General features: G+C 41.1%; 1 protein-coding gene across 10 annotated transcripts in view; it reads right to left on the reverse strand.

The window, feature by feature from the left end:
* Positions 1 to 2,469: 2,469 nt before the first annotated feature.
* IPCEF1 (interaction protein for cytohesin exchange factors 1) overlaps positions 2,470 to 23,532 on the reverse strand; it is a 71,136-nt gene continuing 50,073 nt past the window's right edge. For all 10 annotated transcript variants that reach the window (XM_080998401.1, XM_080998399.1, XM_080998397.1 and 7 more), the window contains 7 exons: positions 17,822 to 17,895; positions 16,755 to 16,826; positions 15,803 to 15,864; positions 14,562 to 14,653; positions 8,634 to 9,021; positions 3,844 to 4,031; positions 2,470 to 3,538 (listed from right to left, as the gene is read on the reverse strand). In XM_080998401.1, coding sequence (XP_080854527.1) covers positions 3,335 to 3,538; positions 3,844 to 4,031; positions 8,634 to 9,021; positions 14,562 to 14,653; positions 15,803 to 15,864; positions 16,755 to 16,826; positions 17,822 to 17,895 — 1,080 coding nt within the window. In that variant the 3' untranslated portion in view covers positions 2,470 to 3,334. The remainder of the gene's footprint in view (positions 3,539 to 3,843; positions 4,032 to 8,633; positions 9,022 to 14,561; positions 14,654 to 15,802; positions 15,865 to 16,754; positions 16,827 to 17,821; positions 17,896 to 23,532) is intronic.

Consider the following 23,532-nt stretch of genomic DNA (forward strand, 5'->3'; position numbering starts at 1 on the left):
AAAGAGTCAAAGAGTCCACATGAAGGGTTGTTACAGTTCCACAGAATCCTTTCACAGAGTCTAAGACAAGGATTTCCAGAATATTAGCCTTGTTTCGCCATCCTAGGCTTCATCAGTAGAACAGGCTCATATGTAATATTACGGGATAGTGGATCTTATGTTATAGTAGTGGTTGCAGTAAGCAGTGACTGTTACAAAGCTGTATTATATGGACAAGCACAATATTGGTTTGGTACAATTTGATACAATGAATAGTATACCTTATTTATTCAAAAGTACAGCTGGTGTGTACTTGTGGGTTTATTGTGTGTCTATTGAGTACAGTGAAACCTCTGGTTGCGAACGGGATCCGTTTCATAGCCCTGTTCGCAACCTGAGCAGAATGCAACCCGCGTCTGCGCATCTGCGCGTGACATCATTTTTTAGCGTCTGCACATGCGCGAGCTGCGAAACCCGGAAGTAACCCTTTCTGGTACTTCTGGGTCGCCGCGGGGTGCAACCTGAAAACGCTGAACCTGAAGCAAACACAACACGAGGTATGTCTGTATGTTTCATGTAACCATAGGTTTGTTGTTGTTTTGTCATAGATATTAGAACACTTTGTTTTGCATCTTCAAAAGCATTTAGAATAAGTCATGTTACAGACAATAAATTAAACCCATTTCTTTACCATGTTCAGTCAATTCTTAAGTTTGCAATCACAATGGGATTCATCTTTTACTAAAGGTGCAATCTCTAGGCTGCAGTCCTATACACACTTACCTGGGAGTAAGCCAGAATTGCTCTGGGAGGAGTACCGTACTTTTCAGGATATACTTAAATCAGCTCGGGTAGACTGACATCTCCTTCATTGGAGGTTTTTAAACAGAGGTTGGTGGACCATCTGCCAGAAATTCTTTAGCTGTGGTTCCTGTACTGCACAGGATTGGACCAGAGAACCCTTGGGGTCCCTTCCAACAGCACTACTGGCATTAGACAGTGTGATGAAGTGGTTAGAGGAGGGGTTGTAAAATGTGGTCCTCTCCAGATCTGGTTGAACTACAACCCCATCACACCTGACTACTGACCTGGGTTTGCCCAGACCTGCTGCAATCATAGGAGCCAGTGCCTAGCGGCTGATGGCCCTTCGCCGCCCCCCTAAAATATTTGAGGGCCCCCCAAAAGTTGACTGGCATCGCCATTCAAATGGTGTGCATCTGCACATCTTGTGATCAGTTATGTGTAGCAGGGCTTAAATGCCTCCCCCAATACTTCATTCAAGTTGGCACTGCTGGTTGCAATGTATACCAGACTGACACTCATACTTGGAATTGTCTTGTCTTTACCAGAAGAAAAAGAAAAGAAAAGAAAAGAAACAGTTGTTCATTCTCTATTTATATGAAATCTCAAGGGCAAAAGCAGTTTCAGCCTGCCTTCTCCCACTTGCAATAGAGTGGGGGACTTTGGGACAATGTCAGGAAGGCGTTATTATTAAAAAGCAGAACTTGCCACAATCCAAAAAACAGCTCAGTCAAGATGAACAAATTTAATTGGAGATGTATATTCCGTTACGAGTGCTTCACACAAGCCAGGAAATACTATTCTAACTTAACATCGCAAGAAAGCCGAAGAATTTCCTTCCTTCCTGCTAGAAAATTCACCTCACATAAATTAAAGAATGCTTTCTATAATTACAATGGGTTTATTTGTAAACTAAGAGATTCCTCAGGTTGACTGCTTTTCTGGGACTCAGCTGGAACTGAGCCAAAAAACCCGACCCATTTTTTTATTTTTGTGAGGGAGGGTAATGCCAAAATGTGCTTCCCTTTTTCATTTTTGCCAGTTCTTGTAAAAATATTCATTTATCCTGAATTCTATGTTGCCCTTCGCTGCCTTCAATGACATCATCATGTTGCAAGATTTGATTGGCTGTGTTGACCTGTATCATTTTATTCACTGATGCGATATCACCTGTAGCATCATGGCATAAGCCATTTCACTACAAGATCACTGACTACGACCACATTTGAAAACCCCTCCTCCATGGTGGGCAGGAGATGGATGGACAAAAATTCCTATCATGCAGAAAAGGTTTGCAGGTGAACATATGATGCAGGCCGGTATTCAGGCTGGTTCCCAACATTCCATCACACTCTGGCATATTATTGAAACTAAACCCAGGGGAGAGATGCTATGCAAAGTGGAAGAAGCATTGTCTTTAATGGCTGGAGTCAGCACCAGGGACAAAACTGAATCTTTAGCAATACTGTACAGTGAATATGGGTAGTAAGCAACAACATGCATTTGTAGGGTAAGTCAGCCAGATGCATGCTGTTGCAAATTAACAAAAACAAAATTATATCCTGTTGAAGCTCCCTGCAAAGTATACATTTTCATATTGAGTAGAAGTTTTCTTCTTCTTTTTTCTTTTGTAAGAATCTTCAGCTCTCTGTTCCATAAAACAGAAAAACAACAACCCAGAAACCTAACAGAGTTTGCACAACGCTGCAGAATTTATTTTGGCATGAAAAACAATTCAAATGCAACTTTCCCCAGATGATGTAAGGAAACAGCTTTTTTCCTGGCCATTCATAAATACAGTGATGCTATGATTGCAAAAGGTGTTCACTCAACAGATGACAAGGCTTTTTAACAGAAGACAGGCACCATCCTGTCATCAGCAAAGGTTATAATCTTTATGGAAGTTTAGACAAGCTACAACAAAAGGGTGGTTTGTTTGGCAGCATTTCTACAACTTTTTTTTTTTTACTTCTCTTAGCAAACTTTAAAATAACCATGAAGTTCTTATTTACAATATGTACATACTCTTTAAAACCCTTAATGTCCAGATGTTGTGCTTGCTAAAACATTTGTGTTATGAAAGTCAGCCATTTTTAAAAAATGGAATTCCAACTCCCGTCCACCAGATGATTGCTCTCCTCAGAAGTTCACAAAGACTGTGACATCACCACTGTGATGTCACCACTTGGGTAGTGGCATTCTATCTTGAAGGAAGATAAGGTAAATCACCCACTTAAAGGAAGATAGAATGGTGAAGAGCCAGGGCTCAGGGTAGAGCATCTGTTTCGCATGCAGGAGGTCTGAGGTTTAATCCCAGGCGTGCCCTGGAAGGGCTGGGGAAAATCCCTTCCTTCCGGCCAGTGTAGACAACACTGAGCTATATGGACTGCCTTGGCTTAAGGCAGCTTCCTATGTTCCTAATACTGAGATAAGAAATAATGCTCTGGCTAACGGGTTGAGTTCTCCACTAGAAAAACAAAACCGGAAACTGTAGCAGCTTAAACTATTTGTAAATGAAGACAGTGTGGGGAAAGTACCACACAGTCCACTTCTCTCAGATAGTGCTTTCTATGAAAGATGGTTGCAGCATCAGCTCTGCTTCTGTGCTATTTTCTTCAGGCGTATTCAGAACATCCTGCTGCTGATAGATATCTTGGACCAACATGGTGTTTGAATCCTTCCACTCCCTGTACTTCCTTGCTGTTAGTTCAGGATCCTCCAACAACTGGTTAATCGTGGCCAAGTCATGTTCCTTGCACTAGAAGAAAGAAAGAAAGAAAGAAAGAAAGAAAGAAAGAAAGAAAGAAAGAGAAGTTTGTGAAACTGGAAATGTGAGTTGACCACTAGAGGTCTCTCATATCTGGATTGTTGTCCATTCCTAATGTTCTCCTCTCCAAGCTCTGGAGACCAAAGAAGATAACATTGTCCTTCAAATTTTTTTAAAAGAATATCCACATTGTAAACACAACCATGATTTCAGGGATTTTCTGAGGCTGCTAAAAATTACACACAATGAGTCAAATGCCTCAACAACAGGTGAAGCACAACTCCATAAACGCTTACCTTTAACGTACTATTCAGTGCTCTGATTTTGTGGAGTTTCTCATTAACAGTCGGGTTTTTGCACCTCTTGATGAAGGATTTTCTCAGCTCCTTTTTTGTAGAAGGTCGCCTGTCCCCAATGGGAGACAAACTCGCTTGCTCTAAGGACTTGTAAAGTTTCTCCATTTCATCTACGGAACATTTTGCATCTGTAGGGAAGACAGAAAACAGGCTGTGTCTAGCAACAAGTCCTAGGGCTACTGAGTTGTACTAAGTGAGCTCCTTTTTCATCTACTAGCTCTCAAGTGACCGTACAAAGGATTTTATTTATTTATTTTTTTGGAGAGGCTTTGTTTTAATCTCTTCCAAGTTTTCCTAAAGTTATTTTCCCCACATTTTAAACAGCAAAGATTTAGCTCATTGGATATCTGCAAATATTTGTATTTGACTACTTCCTAACGTGTGCATTTAGTCATTTCGCAACGCTGCGCAAAGATAACACCCTGTCAATTGTACTTGGACAAGAGCTAAATATAGACAATACTAAAGAAAAGAGCTGGTTGTGTCACAAGACCATGACAGGAAAGAGCAATACTGGGGCCAATTTGCTGCAGCAGCATTTCCTGTGCATATCACTGCCTCATTAAACATGCCCTAATTATGGCAAAAAAAAAAAATAATCTTTCCTACTCATTGTAAAAAGCAGTTGCATATAATTAACAGAAAGTCACATCAGAATTTATAAATGTACACCTGCATAAAGTGTTTCTGTGACAACTTTATGAAAACTCACATACACTGACCAGAGAGCAAGAATTAGCTGTGAATGTGTGTGTTTCGTTTAGTCTATACTAAAATAAATTCGTTTAGTCTATACTAAAATAAAAAAAATTAAAAATTCATTGATGGGTGATATTGTTGTTGTTATATTTATTTATACCCCACCTTTTTCTCTGACAGGGACTCAAGGTGGCTTACAGATAGAATAAGAATAGCTAAAAACATAGAAACAATAGTTTTAAATAATTAAACATTAACAGTGTGTGTGTGTGTGTGTGTGTGTAACATACAGACAATCACAACAAAAACAGTCTATAGATCCCTACTCATAACAACTCTGATGATGTCAAACTAGGGTGTCCATTGTGGTGCTGGATATCAGAACAAAACCTATGTTCATCAGGAACTTGAGCCTTTATCACCGTTGAGCATTTGCTTGAGAACATCAGTTAAAGTTTAGAGGAAGGAAGTGGTCACCCCTGGAACCAGCACAATGCCACTTAGCAGTTATCAAAGTACACCAAAGATCTTGCTCTCTTGTGTAACCAGCCGCCCTGCCTCCCCTCAAGGCAAGGAACTCTGCCCCCTCCCCCCCCCCCAGGAATGAAGCAACAAGCTCTGTCTCATATGATAGAAACATTTAATGGTCCTCATAGACCAGGGTTCTCATGAAGATTTCATGCTACTTCAGGCCCTCCCCCAGTGCATCCCTTCCCCAAATTTATGGAAGTTGTAGGGGCATTCAAGGAGAGCTTGCAGGAAACACAGGGTTGTTGTGGCAAATGGGAGTTGCAGGCTGTACAGTGATACCTTGGTTTAAGAACAGTCCGGTTTAAGAACGATTTGGTTTACAAACTCCGCAAAACTGGAAATAGTGTCTTGGTTTGGGAACTTTACCTCGGTCTAAGAACGGAGGAGACAGGACTAACACTGATTAAGAAAGTGAAATATTTAGGGGTTAACATGACTGCCAAAAATGTGAATCTATTTAAGGATAATTATGAAAAATGTTGGATTGAAGTGAAAAAGGATTTAGAAATATGGACAAATTTGAAGTTATCATTGTGAGGCCGAATTGCTGTGATAAAAATGAATGTGCTGCCAAGGATGTTGTTTTTGTTTCAAACATTACAAATTTTGGATAAGATGGATTGTTTCAAGAAGTGGCAGAAAGATATTTCCAGATTTGTTTGGCAGGGCAAGAAGCCTCAAATAAAATTTAAGATATTAACTGATGCTAAAGAAAGAGGTGGATTTGCCCTGCCAGACCTCAAACTTTATTATGAATCAGCGGCTTTTTGCTGGCTGAGAGAATGGCTGCTTCTTGAAAACACTGACGTGTTGGATCTAGAAGGTTTCAATAATGCATTTGGTTGGCATGCATATTTGTGGTACGATAAGGTAAAAGTACATAAAGCGTTTAAAAATCATATTGTTAGAAAAGCATTGTTTAATGTTTGGATAAGATATAAAGATTTGCTAGAAAAGAAAACCCCAAGATGGTTGTCACCAATGGAAGCAAAGGCACAGAAAAAACTCAATATGGAGGCCAAATGGCCGAAATATTGGGAAATTCTGGATCAAGATGGAGACAGAATAAAATTGCAGAGCTTTGAAAAATTGAAAAATAAAGTGCGAGATTGGCTCCATTATTATCAAATAATGGAGGCATACAATTTGGACAAAAAAGTTGGTTTCCAGGTGGAAAAATCAAAATTGGAAACAGAAGTGTTAGATCCAAAAATTAAGAATTTGTCAAGAATGTATAACTTGCTGTTGAAATGGAACACTCAGGATGAAACGGTGAAATCAGTTATGATTAAATGGGCACAAGATGTTGGACATAACATAATGATGGCCGACTGGGAACAGTTATGGACCACAGGTATGAAATTCACGACATGTAATGTCCTAAGAGAAAACTTAATGAAAATGATTTATAGGTGGTACATGACACCAGTCAAGCTTGCAAAAATTTATCATTTGCCCGACAATAAATGTTGGAAATGTAATGAGACTGAAGGTACATTCTTTCACATTTGGTGGACATGCCCAAGGATTAAGACATTCTGGGAGATGACTCATCGCAAAATATTGGAAGACACAAGATTTACCCACCCGGGAAGAATGGCAGATGAAGTTGATGGACTATATGGAACTGGCGGAAATGACTGGCAGAATCCGAGACCAGGGAGAAGAGTCGATGGAAGAAGACTGGAAAAAGTTTAAAGACTATTTACAGAAATACTGTAAAATTAATGAATGTTAGAAAAATGTTGGAATGAAGTTATATGGCTTTAGTAGAAATGTTATAAGGAATTAAGTATAAATAGATTAATAGAGTATTAAAGGAAAAGATAAGGTTAGAATGAGTTAAGATAATTATAGGATAGAAAATAGAGGAAGATGGAAAGGAATTGCTGAAACAATTAACAGAAGTGGAATACAAAAAGGGAGGTGTGAGGAGGTCGTGGAAATAAGTGAATGAAAGATGGGATAATGAAATTGTTTGATTTATTTTATTGTTTCTGTTTTGTTTTGTTAGTTTAATGTGTTTAATGTTAATGTTATGTGGTGTTTATGTATTGTATTGTATTGTATTGTTTTTCTAGTGTTTAAATTGTTGGAAAAGTAATAAATATTTTTTTTTTTTTTTTTTTAAAGAACGGAATCCGAATGGTGGAAGGGCACCGGCAGTGGGAGGCCTCATTAGGGAAAGTGCACCTCGGTTTAAGAACGGTTTCGGTTTAAGAATGGACTTCCGGAACGGATTAGGTTCATAAACCGAGGTACCACTGTACAGTGATACCTCAGGTTACATACGCTTCAGGTTACATACGCTTCAGGTTACAGACTCTGCTAACCCAGAAATAGTGCTTCAGGTTAAGAACTTTGCTTCAGGATGAGAACAGAAATTGTGCTCTGGCGGTGCAGCAGCAGTGGGAGGCCCCATTAGCTAAAGTGGTGCTTCAGGTTAAGAACACTTTCAGGTTAAGAACGGACCTCCGGAACGAATTAAGTACTTAACCTGAGGTACCACTGTATATGCATCAGACGTTTAAACTCATTCCCCACTCAACAAATTCTAGGAACTATGGCTTACTCCTCAAAGAGCTTGAGTTTCCAGGACTCAGACTACAATTACTAGGATTCTTTGTAGAAGGGGGTGCTGTAAAAGTATGGCATTTACACAGGCTACATCTAAACCATCGGGAGAGCACCAGTTGGAGGGGCTATTATACTATTATAAATAATACCTCATTATGTTGCAGTGATGTTTCATTTTCTTTTTTGTTCTCTATTATAACCAGTCTTGCTGCATCAACAACTGCCAAAGGAAATAGAAATGGCAGTGGCTGGACACTGCTCCCCCCCCCCCAAAAAAGGCCTGTAAATTGGAAGAGAAGCCTATGGACAGAGGGGCACGTACTCACAATGCTTGTTTATAGCCTCACAGCCTCACACACAAACAAGAAGCCACAGAGATTTCTGTTTATTTTTCCTCCTCTACTTTAAAAAAAATTAAAGCCAGGAAGTAGTCTTGGCAGGCTGCAAGTCAGGATGAACAGAAACATAATGTTTAACCCTTTCTTTTTTGTTTGTGGGGCAGCGTGGGAGGCGGGATCAGTTTCCCTGTGCTGCTGCTTCCATAGAGGAAAAGATAATGAGACCCCACAATTTTCACACACACACCTCCTTGGGTAAAAGAAGGAGTTTGTGAAGTGAGATTTAAGTTGAACAATGGTCGTTCAATTTGATCTATTTATACAGACATAAATTCATTCATTTCAAGCCCGAGACTGGTTTCAACAAATCACGTTGCTTCCTTCACCCATACTATCACTAAATGAAAGAAGAGGGGGCATCAATCACTACAACTTAAGAGTAGACATGGCACCAAATGCTGGGGACTGAACCTGGGACTGTCTGCAGGTAAAGCAAAGAGGCTACAAGTGAGCTCTGCCTCTTTATGGGTCAAGGCAGGAAGAGCAATACTGTAGGGCCAACAGATCATCTACTGCTTGACTCACCTTTAGGCAGAGTTTTCGATGCTGCTATTCTAGGCACAGGTAGGCTAGCCTTAGCACTGCGTAATGTAGATGTAGCCTCATTCAAAGAGACCCGAAAGCTGCAGTCGGGTTTGACAGTCCCACTTTCCAGTGTTTTGTTACAGCCTGTTACCAAGTGATCAGTATCCTGAGAGTCGCCAGAGGCAGCCGGAGATTGATTGTCCATTTCTTCCCCAGGGGAAGAGTTGTTCACGATGTCGAGCCACGACTGTCTGTCTGGATACAATACTTTGGACAACGAGGAAGACGAGGATCCTTCAGACTTCATCAGGCTTTCCGGCGAGGACAAAGAACATGATACTTCACTTGATGCGTGCGATGTCAAGGAAGGCTCTTCCTGGTCCTGTTTCTGAGAATAAACAAGAAGGTGGGGGTGGAATAAAGTCAAGTCAAAAGCTGGTCATGGGTGGCAATATAAAGGGACAAGGATCAGCGAATTTGAAATCATACTGTTCTCTTGGGACACTGCCTGTGAACTTGGGGCTACCATATAGTATACGAGTGAGTGGTATGGCTCCTTTGCTTAATTTTGCCGCAGTTTCACTCAGCCAAATATTGTTTCCTCCAAACAGTACTGGTTTTAAACAGAAGGCATCAGGTAGACATGGAGATAACCTCATAAATGTGTGAAAGACGGTCTCTTTCCCTACAGACTTTCTCAGGGGTAGTTCAGAGGGGACCTTGTTGGTACGTAGTTCTACTGCTCTCAGAAGGTCAGGGGTAGTGGCCTGAGAGAGGGCATTCTTATGGCAGCTCCGAAGCCACAGAATCCCCTCCCCACAGAGGTGCAACGAGCCCCTTCGTTCTATAGTTTTTGCCATATGCTGAAAACTCACCCCTTTATCCTGGCTTTTGACTCCTGATAGATATAGATAGATAGCTAGATAGATAGATAGATAGATAGATAGATAGATAGATGATAGATAGATAGATAGATAGATGATAGATAGATAGATAGATGATAGATAGATAGATAGATAGATAGATAGATAGATAGATGATAGATAGATAGATAGATAGATAGATAGATAGATAGATAGATAGATAGATATAGATAGATAGATGATAGATAGATACACACACACTAGCCCAGTCCTTCTCCTTTACCTCAGAGAACAATCAAGGAAGATCAAGAAGAAATGCCACCTGAATAATCCCTGTCACCATAGGGGCATTTCTTTGATATTAATTTTATTGTGAGAATTTTTTGTAAGCTGCTTTGAGAAACACTTGGAGTTATAAAGCAGGATATAACCAACACACACACACACACTATTATTTTGATCCTATGGGTAATTAAACAATTTACAGCCTTTTAACCTGGAGGAGGGAGGTGTTGTTTTTGCCTGTTACAACGTTACATATTTATGTGTTTCGTATTGTAAACCACCTTGTGATCCTTGGATGGAGGGTGATTTAGGAATTAATTATTTAACTAACTAATTAATGAATGAATGAATTAAATGTTTTAACTGATTTTAATATTGTATTTTTATGTTGTTTTAGGCCACGCCTGGGACCATACAGTGAAGGTTGAGTAAGAAATCAAAGAAGGAGTACACCTCATATAAATTCTGCCAGAAAGAAAGAAAGAAGTTGGGATGAGCTTGAGGCAATGAGAAAGGCCTCTGCTGCTGCCAAGTTAATAAATATTATCCAGACAGATTCCAGGAACTCTCTCTCCATGACAGCTACAGTTGAAGTCTCCCTGCTCTAGCTTCGCCATATTGGCCCAGCAGTCTGCTTTCCAGGCTTGAATATTCTGGACGTCATAAATCTTTAGAACAATTTAGATAGTCCAGAGTTCTGATACAAGTAGGACTAAAAGGTAAATGGGGAGTTCATTTATTCCAGGCTGAATACAAAGTAGAAGGATGCATGAAACACACCAAGGAGAGACGTGCTCCTTCCTAGGCAATGCTATTAATACCTGGGATGCTTAAGAATGTACATCTGTAGTTTTAACTTGGGGGGAAATGCCACATGAAATGTTGCTGTGACGAAGTGGAACAGATCTTGATACACTATATGCCAATAAGACTTAACAGACTCAGAAGAGTCAGCAATGAAATGTTGATCATCTGCTTTGGCCATAAATCTCCCTCCTATTTATATACGTAGAAATAAAGTGTTTTGTTGAAGCAGATCACAAAATGGAATGCAAGGCAGGAGGAGTCTGTAGCCAAGCATACCAACTCAATTTAAGAGCATTAAATACCATAGGGCAGGGGTCAGCAAACTTTTTCAGCAGGGGGCTGGTCCACTGTCCCTCAGACCTTGTGGGGGGGGCCAGACAATATTTGGGGGAGGGGAGGGAAATGAAAAAATTCCTATGCTCCACAAATAACCCAGAGATTCGTTTTAAATAAAAGGACACATTCTACTCATGTAAAGACACACTGATTCCTGGACCGTCTGCAGGCCAGATTGAGAAGGTGATTGGGCCGCATCCGGCCCCCAGGCCTTAGGTTGCCTACCCCTGCCATAGGATGTGAATAGTCTCATGGAGCTTCAGATAACTGTTGAAGATGGTGCATGTTACTTGTGTAGCTGCAAGAATAAACCACCCTTTCCCCATTCATACGCATTTCTTTTTTAAACCCTCTGAACTTTTGACTGAGCAATTTTCTATATCACAAACTGATTTTATTCAACAGTAAAATAAAAAGTGGAAATTATTATCCAAATGATTTTCTTACTTAAAATGATCTACACTTAACTTTTTAACTGCTTCATGACTCCCATCTATCAATAAACACCCAAGGAAGAATATTATAAAATGCAGGTGTTAGTGTTAGTATATGGAAAAAGTATTCATTGGAAGATTAATGAGCCCTGAGGGGTCTATTTCAGACTAAAGAGATATGCTGCATCTTGACAGCCCACCTGGAAATCTTTGTAGTCTATTGTCTGGAAATGACTGTTCCATTCAAGTAGAAATGGGGGAGTTTGCAAATAAACATTTTCTTGCCTGTTTAAGGAAACTTGTAAAACCCCCACCCCCACCTCAAAATACTAATTTGCATTTGTTTCCATCTGGTTGGTGGCTAAACACAGAGAAGCACATCTGCTCTTGGAATTAATTACCCAGTAAATGATCACATAATCACTGAGTAATACGGACTATCCCTGCTTTAGATATTTACATTCTGCCTGTACAGGGATTCCCACATTTGAAAAGCACACGCAGTGAAAGCAAAACACAAAATTATGAATCTGCATGATGTGTTCTAAAAATGGAGGCAACAGCAAAGTTTTGGTCCTACTCATTCCAGGGCCGGCTCAAGACATCCTGGTATCTAAAGCAAACCTCAAAATGGCGCACTCTGCGAGTACCATGATGCCTTGATTACTGGGAAGTTATGGGTTGGGTTTTACTGTTTTGTTTTCAATAGTGTGAACTGCTTTGGTGTTTTCTCTGTTGAGGAAAATGATATAGAAACATTTTAAATAAATAAATGTCGTGAGGACAATGTACTCCCTCCAGCAACAGAGGCAAAATGTCATTGGATACCAGTTGCAGGAAATCACAAGCAGGGACGGTGCTGTTATTCTCATGTCCTACTTGTCGATTTCCCGTAGACGCCTGGCAGTCCACCGCGAAAACAGGTTGTTGGACTGGATAGGGCTTTGGTTTGATAAAGCAGGGCTCATCTTATACTCTTATGATTAGCGACTAGAGGCCTCAGGCCCAAACTGCACCCCCCAGGTGTATCAGCTGAGCTGTAGCCCAGGGCACCAACACAGAGAAAGAATGGTGACTGCATCAAGGGAACTTGCTGCCCTCTGGCCTTCAACTCACTACCTCTTTCTTTCAGTAGCTTTCTCAAAAAGGAGTATGATAAAAAGTCTCAATAATATTTAGGGGGGGCAATCAAAAAGGAGGAAAAAGTTTGTCAGGTCTTACATCCTAGTCCTTCCTACAAGTTCTCTCTCATATTTGGGGGGGGGGCGGATGGGAAGGAATGATCTTGCAGACATGTTGGAAGCAGGCAGACTGACTGCTGTTAGTGGCCTTGAAGTCAGAATGAAATTAACAAGCACTTCACTTTGTCAAAAGATGTGGAAGAGGTTAATGCCTGTTAGATAGCACTGTGAGAGAGGGAAATAATTTCTGTCCTTGGAATGGGACAGTGGTTGAGGTTCAATAATATGAGGCTGCTTTATTCACTGCTGTTATGCAAAAAAAAATTTAAAAAAATCAACCGTTAAGTTTTAATATTACATTTTAATATGGCTTTATATTGCTGTTTATAAGCCATGTGGTGAAATATGAAACTGAGAACAAACAGCAGCCTGTTTTGGCTTATGCTGGCATACCTGAGCTGCAAGCAACTCATTAGATTATGGAGTCACTTCTGTGAACAGGAGACTTTCTCTATGTAGAAAGCTAACTCTGGATACAACCCTGTATCTTTAATTTGATATTACTGTAAATTTATCCACTGCCAGCTAATTCTTGAATTTAATGAGGATGGAGGCGCCAGTGATTTCCTTATCTTCCTTAAACACAAGGGGGTTGAATTAGGAGAGGGTGTTGGCAGCAGAATGACCCAATATCCGAACACTATAAAACCAAATTTAGCACCAGCAAAGTCTGGCATAACTGACAATTGCACAAGCCAAGCACCTGCCTTCCTGAGCTCTACCTGGATGCGAAGTTATTTAAGGACAGAAATCCATGATTTAGAGGAAACTGTTATCAACTGGGCTCAGTGAATAGGGGGGTGGAATAGGTTATAGAAGAAAATTGGTTCAAAATTGTTGCAGCATTGTGAGAATAAAGAATGTGCTAGTGTTGAAAGTGCTAGAGCCATCCTGGGATGCATTTGATTCAACAAAAGCAAAGTGGGTTTTTGTACACCTGCCTCAAATTTATTTATTTTTAAAAACAAACTTCCGGCTGAATTGCAGCAATCCTAAGCCACGTGCTACATGCTGTGAGAGGCTTGTTCTTTTCTCTAAACCACAAGGAAATAAGGCTGCCTGGGAAGGCTTTAGTAACTATTTGGCTGTGATAACTGTTATTTGCTTTCAGCATATAACAGTGTATTTAGCCAAGAGACGGCCGCACTGTGGTGTGACGGCGAGAATGTCGGACTAAAACTCGTCCATACTTCCGCTTGCCCCATACCTTGAAATAACGGATCTGAGAGGTTTTCTGGCTTTATTGTGCTTTCTATACACAGTTTGCCCCTCTGCTTTCCCTGGGAAAACCTACTCTCTTCCCTCCCTGCAGGGAAGAAGGGGTGAGTGAAGATCTACGTCAGGAGGGAAGAAAGACTGACATTGGGATCCGCAGCCCCTGCGGATCTTGCCGCCTGAGGCGGTCACCTCACCTGGTCCCATGGGTGGGCCGGCCTTGCAAGAGAGCCACATGTAAGATACTAGTGGGTGACAGTCAGTGGAATGCCCCAAAACAGGGCATTCTGAGGTCAAGGAGGGGCTGAGCTGGGTCTGGTTCCCAAGCTGACCCCAATGCCATCAGGTGATTTTGGCCACCATGCACAGTGGATGCAGTACTAGTGACCCTTCTGGTGGTGAGGGTTAAAATGGAAGTTTAAGCTCCCTGAGTGATCCTCAGCTATTTTACTGGGCTGTTGTGAGGGGGGAAATGGGGGTGGGGGCAGAACCCGTATAGCACCTTGAGCTCTTTGGAGGAAACATGGGACAACAATTTAATTAATAAATGGCGAAGGAGTGTTTTGCATTTATTGTCTCGTATGACTGATCTCACAACAGGCCCCCTGCAAGAATACCGAGTGGAGAAGAAATGTACAGTGCTTTACTGCAGATTACTTATCAGAGTGGCATCTTGCGAACTGGATAGGGTGACACTTGTACAAGCCATTTAGCAAACAGAAGCTAGCTAATTACTATAATACATACCAAATGAGGCGGCGGCAGCTGATCGGAATATGGAGGGGGTGGCGTCTCCACGTTTATTTCTAGATCTTCATGCTCGCTCTCGCTATAGCACTCTGAAGCAAGAACACAACAGTTGAAGTGCATTAGACGTGCCAATTATAGCACTGGAAACAAAAGTAAACTTATTTCAGGTAACCTGAACTGAAAGCAAAACATACCGGCTCTGACTCAGTCAGGGTCATCTGTATGCAAAACAAAGGGTATTTTCTGACATTTCTAATTAGCAGAATCTCTCTTTCTCTTTTCATCTTTCCACAGCGTTGCATGAAAAGAAGAAAGAGGAGGTGGTGGAGGAAGAAGACAAAGGCTTTAAAAAAAGCTCCAGGTTTACAAAGTTTCTCGCAGTCAGAGATAAGGGACAAGCAGACGGTGAGCTACTGTTTAGAAAGGCAGCAAAAAGCTACAGTACTCCAAAAAACCATCTGATGAAACAGGCCTCTCAGAACAAGGTTGCTCTGCAAGAAATAAACTATAACTTTATATCTAATTATATGAAAAATGAATTGATGCTCACACATTCTGAATCAACAGTCATGGCAAAAAAAGTGGTATCATAGTGCTTTAAATGGTAGGAATGGTAGGAATGCCGCTATATATAAATACATAAACTTCTGCTTCAGATCAGACTTAAGAGGGAAGTGAAACTCTTAGTTGCTACTGGTGGGAGGTTGGGACATTCCTTGTCTTGTTTCATGCACTGAAATAGGATGTCTGGCCCTTCCAGAGAGACCCAGCTTCAGTGCTGTGGAGCTCTAGGAAATTTTGCCTCTGCCAAGGAGAGCTGGGAGTGCTCCATCTGAAAATCTGGAGAGCCTCTCTCAGTCACTGTAGACAATACTAAGCTTAATGACCCAATGGCATGACTCAGGATAAGGCCTCTGTTCCTAAGATGTTCCCCTCTCTTTTCTGTATCTATGTGCCTAGACAGAATAAGGGCTTTAGACTAGAACAGCCTTAGCCTATTGTCCTCCTTCCCAGTACAAAATGCATCTTTTGGATATCGTTGCAAAGCTCATAACTGCTAATCTAATCTAATCTAATCATATATATATATATATTTTAAAAGTTGGCATCTAGCTCTAGCTGAACATTCATCTCTGAGTATTTTGAATATATTGAATGCCATATGTGTTATCCCTGGAAAACTCCTCAGGTAGAAAGGTGTAGAACAATCCCATTCAAAATGGTCCATTTGAACATACCTTCTTCACTCTTTTTATTGGCTTGTTTGTCAAGGACAGCTGTACCTAATTTCTTCAGCCATCTGAAAAAATAAAAGCAAGCACAGACATTTGTATGGAATAGAAATAGACAAGCTGAGAGAAAACAGGTTTGGTAGTTACCAAGTCACTTCTCATCTTCAACTGAGGGTGAAATCCAATGCGTACCTTTGCAGTCATGAAAGGGTTATGGGAGATGAGAGGAAGCAATTTTTGCCCACTCCTCCTTCCCCCAAAGTCCCTGAAAATAGGCTCCAGAGAATTTGGTAGCCTTCCAGAACAGGGAAGGAGGAAAGGATAGCCTTGCTTCCTCTTCCATTAGCAGCTCAAAAACTCTTCAGTCAGTATAAGGGACACTAACTAGATTCCACCCTGAGAATTTTGATAACAGTACAATAAACCATGGCTGGCTAACCTGTAGTTCTCCAAATGATATTGGACTACAACTGTCATCACCCCTGGCCATTGGCCATGCTGTCTGGGACTAATGTGAATTAAGAGTTCGATAACACCTGGAAGGCACTACACTGGCTACCTCTGCAATAAACTAAACCTAAGCAAACCCATGAATCAAGTACAGCACCTATTACAATTATTGAGTGAGAATGATTGAAGATATCTCCTCCTGTTACCTGCTGAGTATCACAACACAAGCCATCAAGCATCAGCAATTATGGTACATCACATTCAACCTGCTCTCTGCCATTCATGTGCATGCTGCATGCTGGCCCAGCTTGCTTTCAGCTGATGGCACACTGTAAGGTGAACAGTCACAGAAATCCTTCCATCAGCTGTATACTTTATGGTTGGGCAATCTTTTATGAACACTCAAGAGACAGAGGCTACCATCTCCCATAACAACTAAGGAAACAACAAAGAGATGGTTCTTTTTTGTCATAAGAAAAAAGGAAGCAAAACTTTTGATTTTACTTACATGTTCATTTCCTCCGCATTTTCTGCTGCAAAATAAAATGTCTTGATCTGTGGATGGATGATCTTCATAGCGCTTCCAAAACAAAAACAAAAACATATATTCATATATATGGGAAACACTAGATTTAAAAAGTGAGTATGTGGGTCAGTTTACCAAAGACTTTATGATCCCAAAATATTTAAAAAACCACTTAGCCTGAAATCCTAACTCCATTACAACCTTGCCTGGACCTGTTCTGGAGGCTGGGGTCGGGGAAGCTCGGGCTTCTCCCGCCCCAGCCCCGGGGCTAAAAAAGAAGCCAAGACAGCGAGCGAGATCCATCCCACTTGTTGTCTTGGCTTCTTTGCTCTTGGGGGGTGGAATAAGATTTTTTTCTTGATTTCCCCCCCTAAAAACTAGGTGCGCCTTATGGTCCGGTGCACCTTATGGAGCGAAAAATACGCTAACTAAGGAAAGTCGGCTGCCCTTCACATAAGATTTCAGACCAATGAGACAGTAGCGAAGTCATTTTTAAGGCTGCGATATCTCAGTACTAAGTGCTACCCTCCCTTGGAAGGAAAACCAAGCAAGATCATACTTACATTTTCACAGGCAGGATTAACCTAAGCAGCGGAAACCCTTGCTCAACAGGTATTTCCTCCTCCTCCCTCCCATGTACCCCCTAAAATTGTTTTTGGGGGATCAGGAGACAACCTCCCGTCCCGAGCAATGCACAGGGGGAGGAGGAAGGGATCGTTCCATCTAACAAGTGGCAATGCTTGCAGATGGAACAACTGGAAGAACGTGACATTGAATTCCAGCCCAAGGATTTCCAGTACCATATTAAGCTCCCATAAATTCCACCCACATTCATCTCAATGGAGTCTATCGGTTTGAAATATTGGCAATGCTGTAAGGACAACAATGATTGGAGGCCTGTTGAGTTTATGTCCTGACGGACAGTTCTATTTACATAAATATCCATAAAAAGCAGAACTAGGTATGATCCAGCAGGGATCTTCTTGTATTCACATTTCAGCTTGTAAAATTTCACTTTCTCAAGGCTCCAAGTCGAATGAAAGACTTACTACTTTTTCTTGCATTCTGTCGCTTGATTCACTGTGAATTCTGGAAGGCTGAGGAACCCTTCAGCTTTCTCTGCCTGTGACAAAATAAGCCGGCAATATTAAAGTATGCTACATAACCTATTGAAATTAGACATTAGATATTAACTGGATTTCAGAAAGCTTTTCAGATTACAGAAATAATTTCTAATAATTTGAGATCTAAATTGTAAAACACAGTAGATAAGAAGAGCAATTTCTACCTTTCTTGGGCATATATGTGGAGAAGCAGGTGGCAGTAGTGCATGGTGGAACAAAAATTCAGGGCTTTTGCTGCAGTCCCATGCTCAGATGTTTACCAACCAAGTCATCCATTTGCATTGGACTGCAGTAATTTTTTTCTCATTAGCAACCACACTCTGGATTCTGAACAGCTGCAAAAAACCCAATGGACTCATCTCGGGTAGAGTGGTTTCTTCACATTCTCTCCTCCATCCAAACAAGCAAAAGGCATTATGAGATTTCAAGAGAACATTCCAGCCAGGTGTGCTCAGAAGTATAAATTTCAAAATGCGAAACTTCATTTAATTAGGTCTCTCCAGGCTACATCCAATGTGATATTGCATTAGTGGAAAGTGCTTTTGATCATGCAACTCCAGGCATCCAACATTTCACTGATTTTCCCCCTTCCCCGTGAAAAGATGCTCCTGAGGTCTGGTGGGTCTTCCAGAACATGATGGGATGTGGCATAGAGGACTGCAGTGGGTGGGGAAATGGGGTGCTCTGACTTGTGCAGGCAGAAGCGCCTCCTACCAAGGCAAATTATTTCAGGAGTGGGGAACCTTTTACAGCCTAATGGGCACATTTCATCATGTGCGCCTTCCAGGGGCAGGTACTAGCTGAAAGCAAAGGGAAGGTGGGGCAACAGGTTAGTGGTTTTAGGCAAACAAACCAGGTAAGCAAGAAGCAGGATCTCAGTTCAAGGACACATTCCAGTCAGGCAAAGGCACTGTGCACAGATAAGGGACAGTCAGGCTTCTGAAGGGGCATATTCTGAAGAGAGTCCCAAAAGCTAAGGAGACAACTCTGTAGTCCTGCATCTGGCCTCCAGGTCTGTAGTTTCCCACCCTTGCATTAGCACCCCTTCTTCATGTTTTATTTAAACAGAATTGGGTTAAAAAAATAAATAAACCAGTCCTCCCTAGTTTTCTCCCTGCCTGTCTCACACCCATCGTTTTTGATCAACATGCCAATGAAGAAGTAGCCCCCATGTGTTTGGGTAATTGTTTGAGGGGTCCAAATATAGGCAGAATTCATTTCAAACGCTAACATCCTTATATTCTCTCAAAGCTCACTGATGGACTACGAGACACACTGCACCAGCCTGTTGTTGCTATGTTACGGTTCCTTGCATCAGGGCAGCTCAAGTTTTTTTGGCTGAAACAGAATTCACACTTCATAAATATACAACCCATTGCAAAGAAGTACGAGTATTCCAGGCAAGCAAGATGACCACCGTTTATTTGAGCAGAGTTTCTGCCCACGCACAGATGCGTGAATGGTTTGCCTCCGAAAACTAAAATGTCTGCTTAGAATCTGAGCTGCGCCATCTGTAGGTGAAGGGGAAAGGGGTTTTCCCCAGGACCCTCACAAAACGGTAACCTCGACTTCCCTAAAAGCACAGAAAACAGCAGATGTTGAGTGACGCTAAGGAACCTCTGTCTGCAGAGGAAGCTTTTGAACTTTTAAACCAAGGATGAAAACAGTCGTTTCAAGAGGGCTGAAGACAAGTGGCCTGCTGGAGTGAGAGTTTACTGAAAAGCAAGGCTTAAAAAGTGATAACCTTCCACTGCCCACCCCCAGCTTCTGATACTTGGCTGCACACCATAACTCAGCAGTGTGGAACCAGGTGCCTTCCAGATGTTGTTAGACTCCAGTTCCATGAGTCCCAGCCAGCATGGCCAATAGGCAGGGATGATGGGAGTTGCAGTTAAAAACATCTGGAAAGCCACATGTTCTGTATCCATGCTATTTATGAACACAGAGGTCGTTACATTTGGCTAATATGAAAGGACTACCAATGTCCATGTTATATCTTCTCATTTCCTTAGTCCACTAGTGAAAGAGGTTTTGGAGGTTTGCCAGCCATTAACCACCCTGAAAAACTTGTTTGATCAGAAAGTGATAGTGGCTCAAAAGAAATAAGCACACACACACACACACACACCATGTACAACAATGGCTCCCATCCCCTTTCAGCTCCCTGCAGGACCAAACTCCAGCCTGCAGGGCTCCACACAAAAGAAACTTTTTTTGTCAGCAAAATGACAGTCCCAACATCTATTCTGGAAGGGAAGCCCAAATCAGAGCTCCAAAGTGGGGTATGGGAAATCTCTTCCTTGATGCAAGGATGCTCTGGGCTGAGTCAAATTCTGGGGTCCTCGGGCAGTGTGCAGCAAAACATTTGCCTAGTCACACTTTGTAAATATATGCCTCTTGTACACAAGGGATATTCATGGGCTCAGAATGTTGTTTATGTTCCAAGTCTTTGCTTTGTACTAGCTTTAGAGGGCTTGAGGTCAGCCAGCTGAAGGAAGAAATTCACTCTTTTCCACAGTGTAATTATAAGGTGGGAGACAAGGGGATTCTCTGTACGTGGCTTATTCCTTAAGTGTCACATGTCTCGGTTTACAGGGTTTTCTTTTTCTCAGATACACACTTTTTTACTTATCATTTTATAAGCAGCATATCTTGTGGACAGGTGATATGTGGGGAGGTGTTCATCCCCCGGTGTTAATGCAGCAGTAGGCCCTTGGTAATGGTACCCACTCATTGGAATGCCTTCCCTTGGGAAATTCAGGAGGCAGAGACAGCAGCCTCTTAAAAACTCATATGCTTTCCTGGACAAAATAGAGATTGAAAAATTAACAGTCAATTCTGTATTTTGTACACTGCACAGTTTTGTTCTGTTTTTAGCTTTTTAAAGGAAATGCTATTGTGTGTATGGTTTTTACATAAATCACTTAGAGATTTTTATTATGTTAAACTTCTATCATATTTTATGATATTATACATTTTTATAAATAAGTAAATAGCATGGCTCCATTTGTTGATCTGAGAAAATCTGGAGCCCACAGATGTGGCTGCCAGGCTCCTCTTCACTGCAAAACCTAAGTTTTTCACTTGGAAGAAAGTTCCACTGTGTACAGAGGGACTTACTCCTAGAAAGGTTTGAAGCCTTAGACCCCAACCTACTTCTTGCTGAACCTCTGTGGGAGATCAAGGGCAATCTGATCTCCAGCTCCAAACATTTGAAGATGGGACGGAGATAGACTGAAATTGCAGAGTTTTGAAAAACTAAAAAACAAAGTGCGAGACTGGCTTCATTATTTTCAGATAATGGAGGCATTTAAATTGGACAAGAAAATTGGCTTCCAGGTGGAAAGATCAAAATTAGAAACTGAACTGTTAGAACCCAAAACTAAGAATTTGTCAAGAATGTATAACTTGCTGCTGAAATGGAACACTCAGGATGAAACGGTAAAATCGGCTATGATTAAATGGGCACAAGACGTTGGACATAACATCATGTTTGCTGACTGGGAACAGTTGTGGACCACAGGTATGAAATTTACAGCATGTAATGCCTTAAGAGAGAATATTATGAAAATGATATACAGGTGGTACATAACCCCAGTCAAGCTTGCAAAAATCTATCATTTGCCCGATAATAAATGTTGGAAATGTAAAGAAACTGAAGGTACATTTTTTCACCTCTGGTGGACGTGCCCAAAGATTAAGGCTTTCTGGGAAATGATATATAATGAATTAAAAAAGGTATTCAAATATACCTTCCCCAAGAAACCAGAGGCCTTTCTCCTGGGCATAGTCGGCCAAATGGTGTTAAAAAAGGATAGAACTTTCTTTATGTATGCAACAACAGCAGCAAGAATACTTATCGCAAAGTATTGGAAGACACAAGAACTTCCCACGCTGGAGGAATGGCAGATGAAACTGATGGACTATATGGAACTGGCGGAAATGACTGGTAGAATCCGTGACCAGGGAGAAGAGTCGGTGGAGGAAGATTGGAAGAAATTCAAAGATTATCTACAGAAACACTGCAAAATTAAAGAATGTTAGAGTGATGTTGGATTGAAAATAAGTGGTTTTCAGCTGTACAGGATAAAGTCATAGATAGACTAAGATTAAAGATTAGGATTAAAGAAGTTTAAGGAAATGGAAATTTGGTATTTAAGAGGTAAAATTTTAAGGCTATATTACATTAAGATTAAAGACTGGGATTAGAAAAAAGTGGAAAAGAAATTGCTGGACAAACAATTTGGACTGGAATACAAAAGAGGAAGGTATGAGGAAGTCCAGAAAATAAGTAAATTTAAAAACGGTAATGAAAAGGTGATATTGTTTTTAATTGTTTTGTTTCTTTTTTTTGCTTTCTGCTCTTTGTGTTTTTCTTCTTTTTTGGATTATGTATTGTGTATTTGTGTATTGCTTCTTTATGTTTGTCTGTTTAACTTTTTATTGAAACCTTAATAAAAATTATTTTTAAAAAAACACAAACATTTGAAGATGGGAGAGGAGACTGGAGCTTTAGGAGTGTGCATCTGAGGCATTCATGGTGCCTTGCACATCTGTTGTCAATACAGTAAGTCCCAATTGTTTCCTCCAGAACTGGAGGGAACAACAGGCTCGTCTGGAGGGTGGGCAGCCATTGTATGAGTATCTCAGTTGCCCACTGCCAAAAACATCAGTCCAAACTTTCCTTTCTAATTTGGAACTGGAGGGGATGCTGAGCCTGTTGGATACTCTTAGATGCAGAAGCTGCCAAGAGCAATGTTGGGGTGATGAGCTCATTCAAACTGTGCACTCTGTCCTTAAGGGAGGGTGTGACGTGACCCCCAACCATTACAAGCAACTCACATTCTCCAATGCCAACTGGACCTTCCATTGATTTCCCCAGTCTTATCTAGATTGAACTTCAGTTTGTGATTTGATTTGTTTAGTTAATTTATTTAACCCACTTCTGTCCTGCCTATCAGTAGGACTTCCAGGACAGTTTATAACAAAAACTTAAACAACTGGAAACAGCAATTAAAAACAACTAAGACCACAGTAAAATGAAAGACCATCAGCCACCAGGAGGTTAAATCACATTTTGTTGTATCCTACCAAGAAACAGGCAATTCCTTTTGGGTAGGGCAGCATTGCCCTAGGTTCATCTTTTGGTACCTTATTATGAGACAGGAGTAGAGCCATTCCCAACTCCTAATTGAAGTCCAAAAATATACTTTTTTAAAAAAAGAATCAGAAGCTACTGGTTGGTCCAGAGGAATCAAAATGATCACTGTCCCCCTCTGTCCCATCAAAGTCCACTAAACCTATTACAGTCCCCCAATGAGATTAAAATCCACAGACTGAAACTGATCTCCACACCCTGTTTCATCCAAGAGCAACTGGAGCTGTTCCACTATACTACAAGTTCAGCCACACTTCCCACCCAAAATGGAGGCCAGTCTAATAAAACCTTCTTATAGCTTCTTTTGAGGGACAGGAATAATGCCCTCTTTCAATAAAATAGCACATCGTGGACTAATCTGACCCGTCTCCTGTTATTAAGTACAAATAGTAAGGATCAAACACACATATGTAGTAGGTAGAGAGCTCCCATGACTCCACATACTAACAACAACTGAAGCTTATCCAAGCAACCTTGA

The sequence above is a fragment of the Podarcis pityusensis genome (genome assembly GCF_964106645.2).
Source record: "Podarcis pityusensis genome assembly, chromosome: 3".
In the NCBI taxonomy this organism is placed as follows: Eukaryota; Metazoa; Chordata; class Lepidosauria; order Squamata; family Lacertidae; genus Podarcis; species Podarcis pityusensis.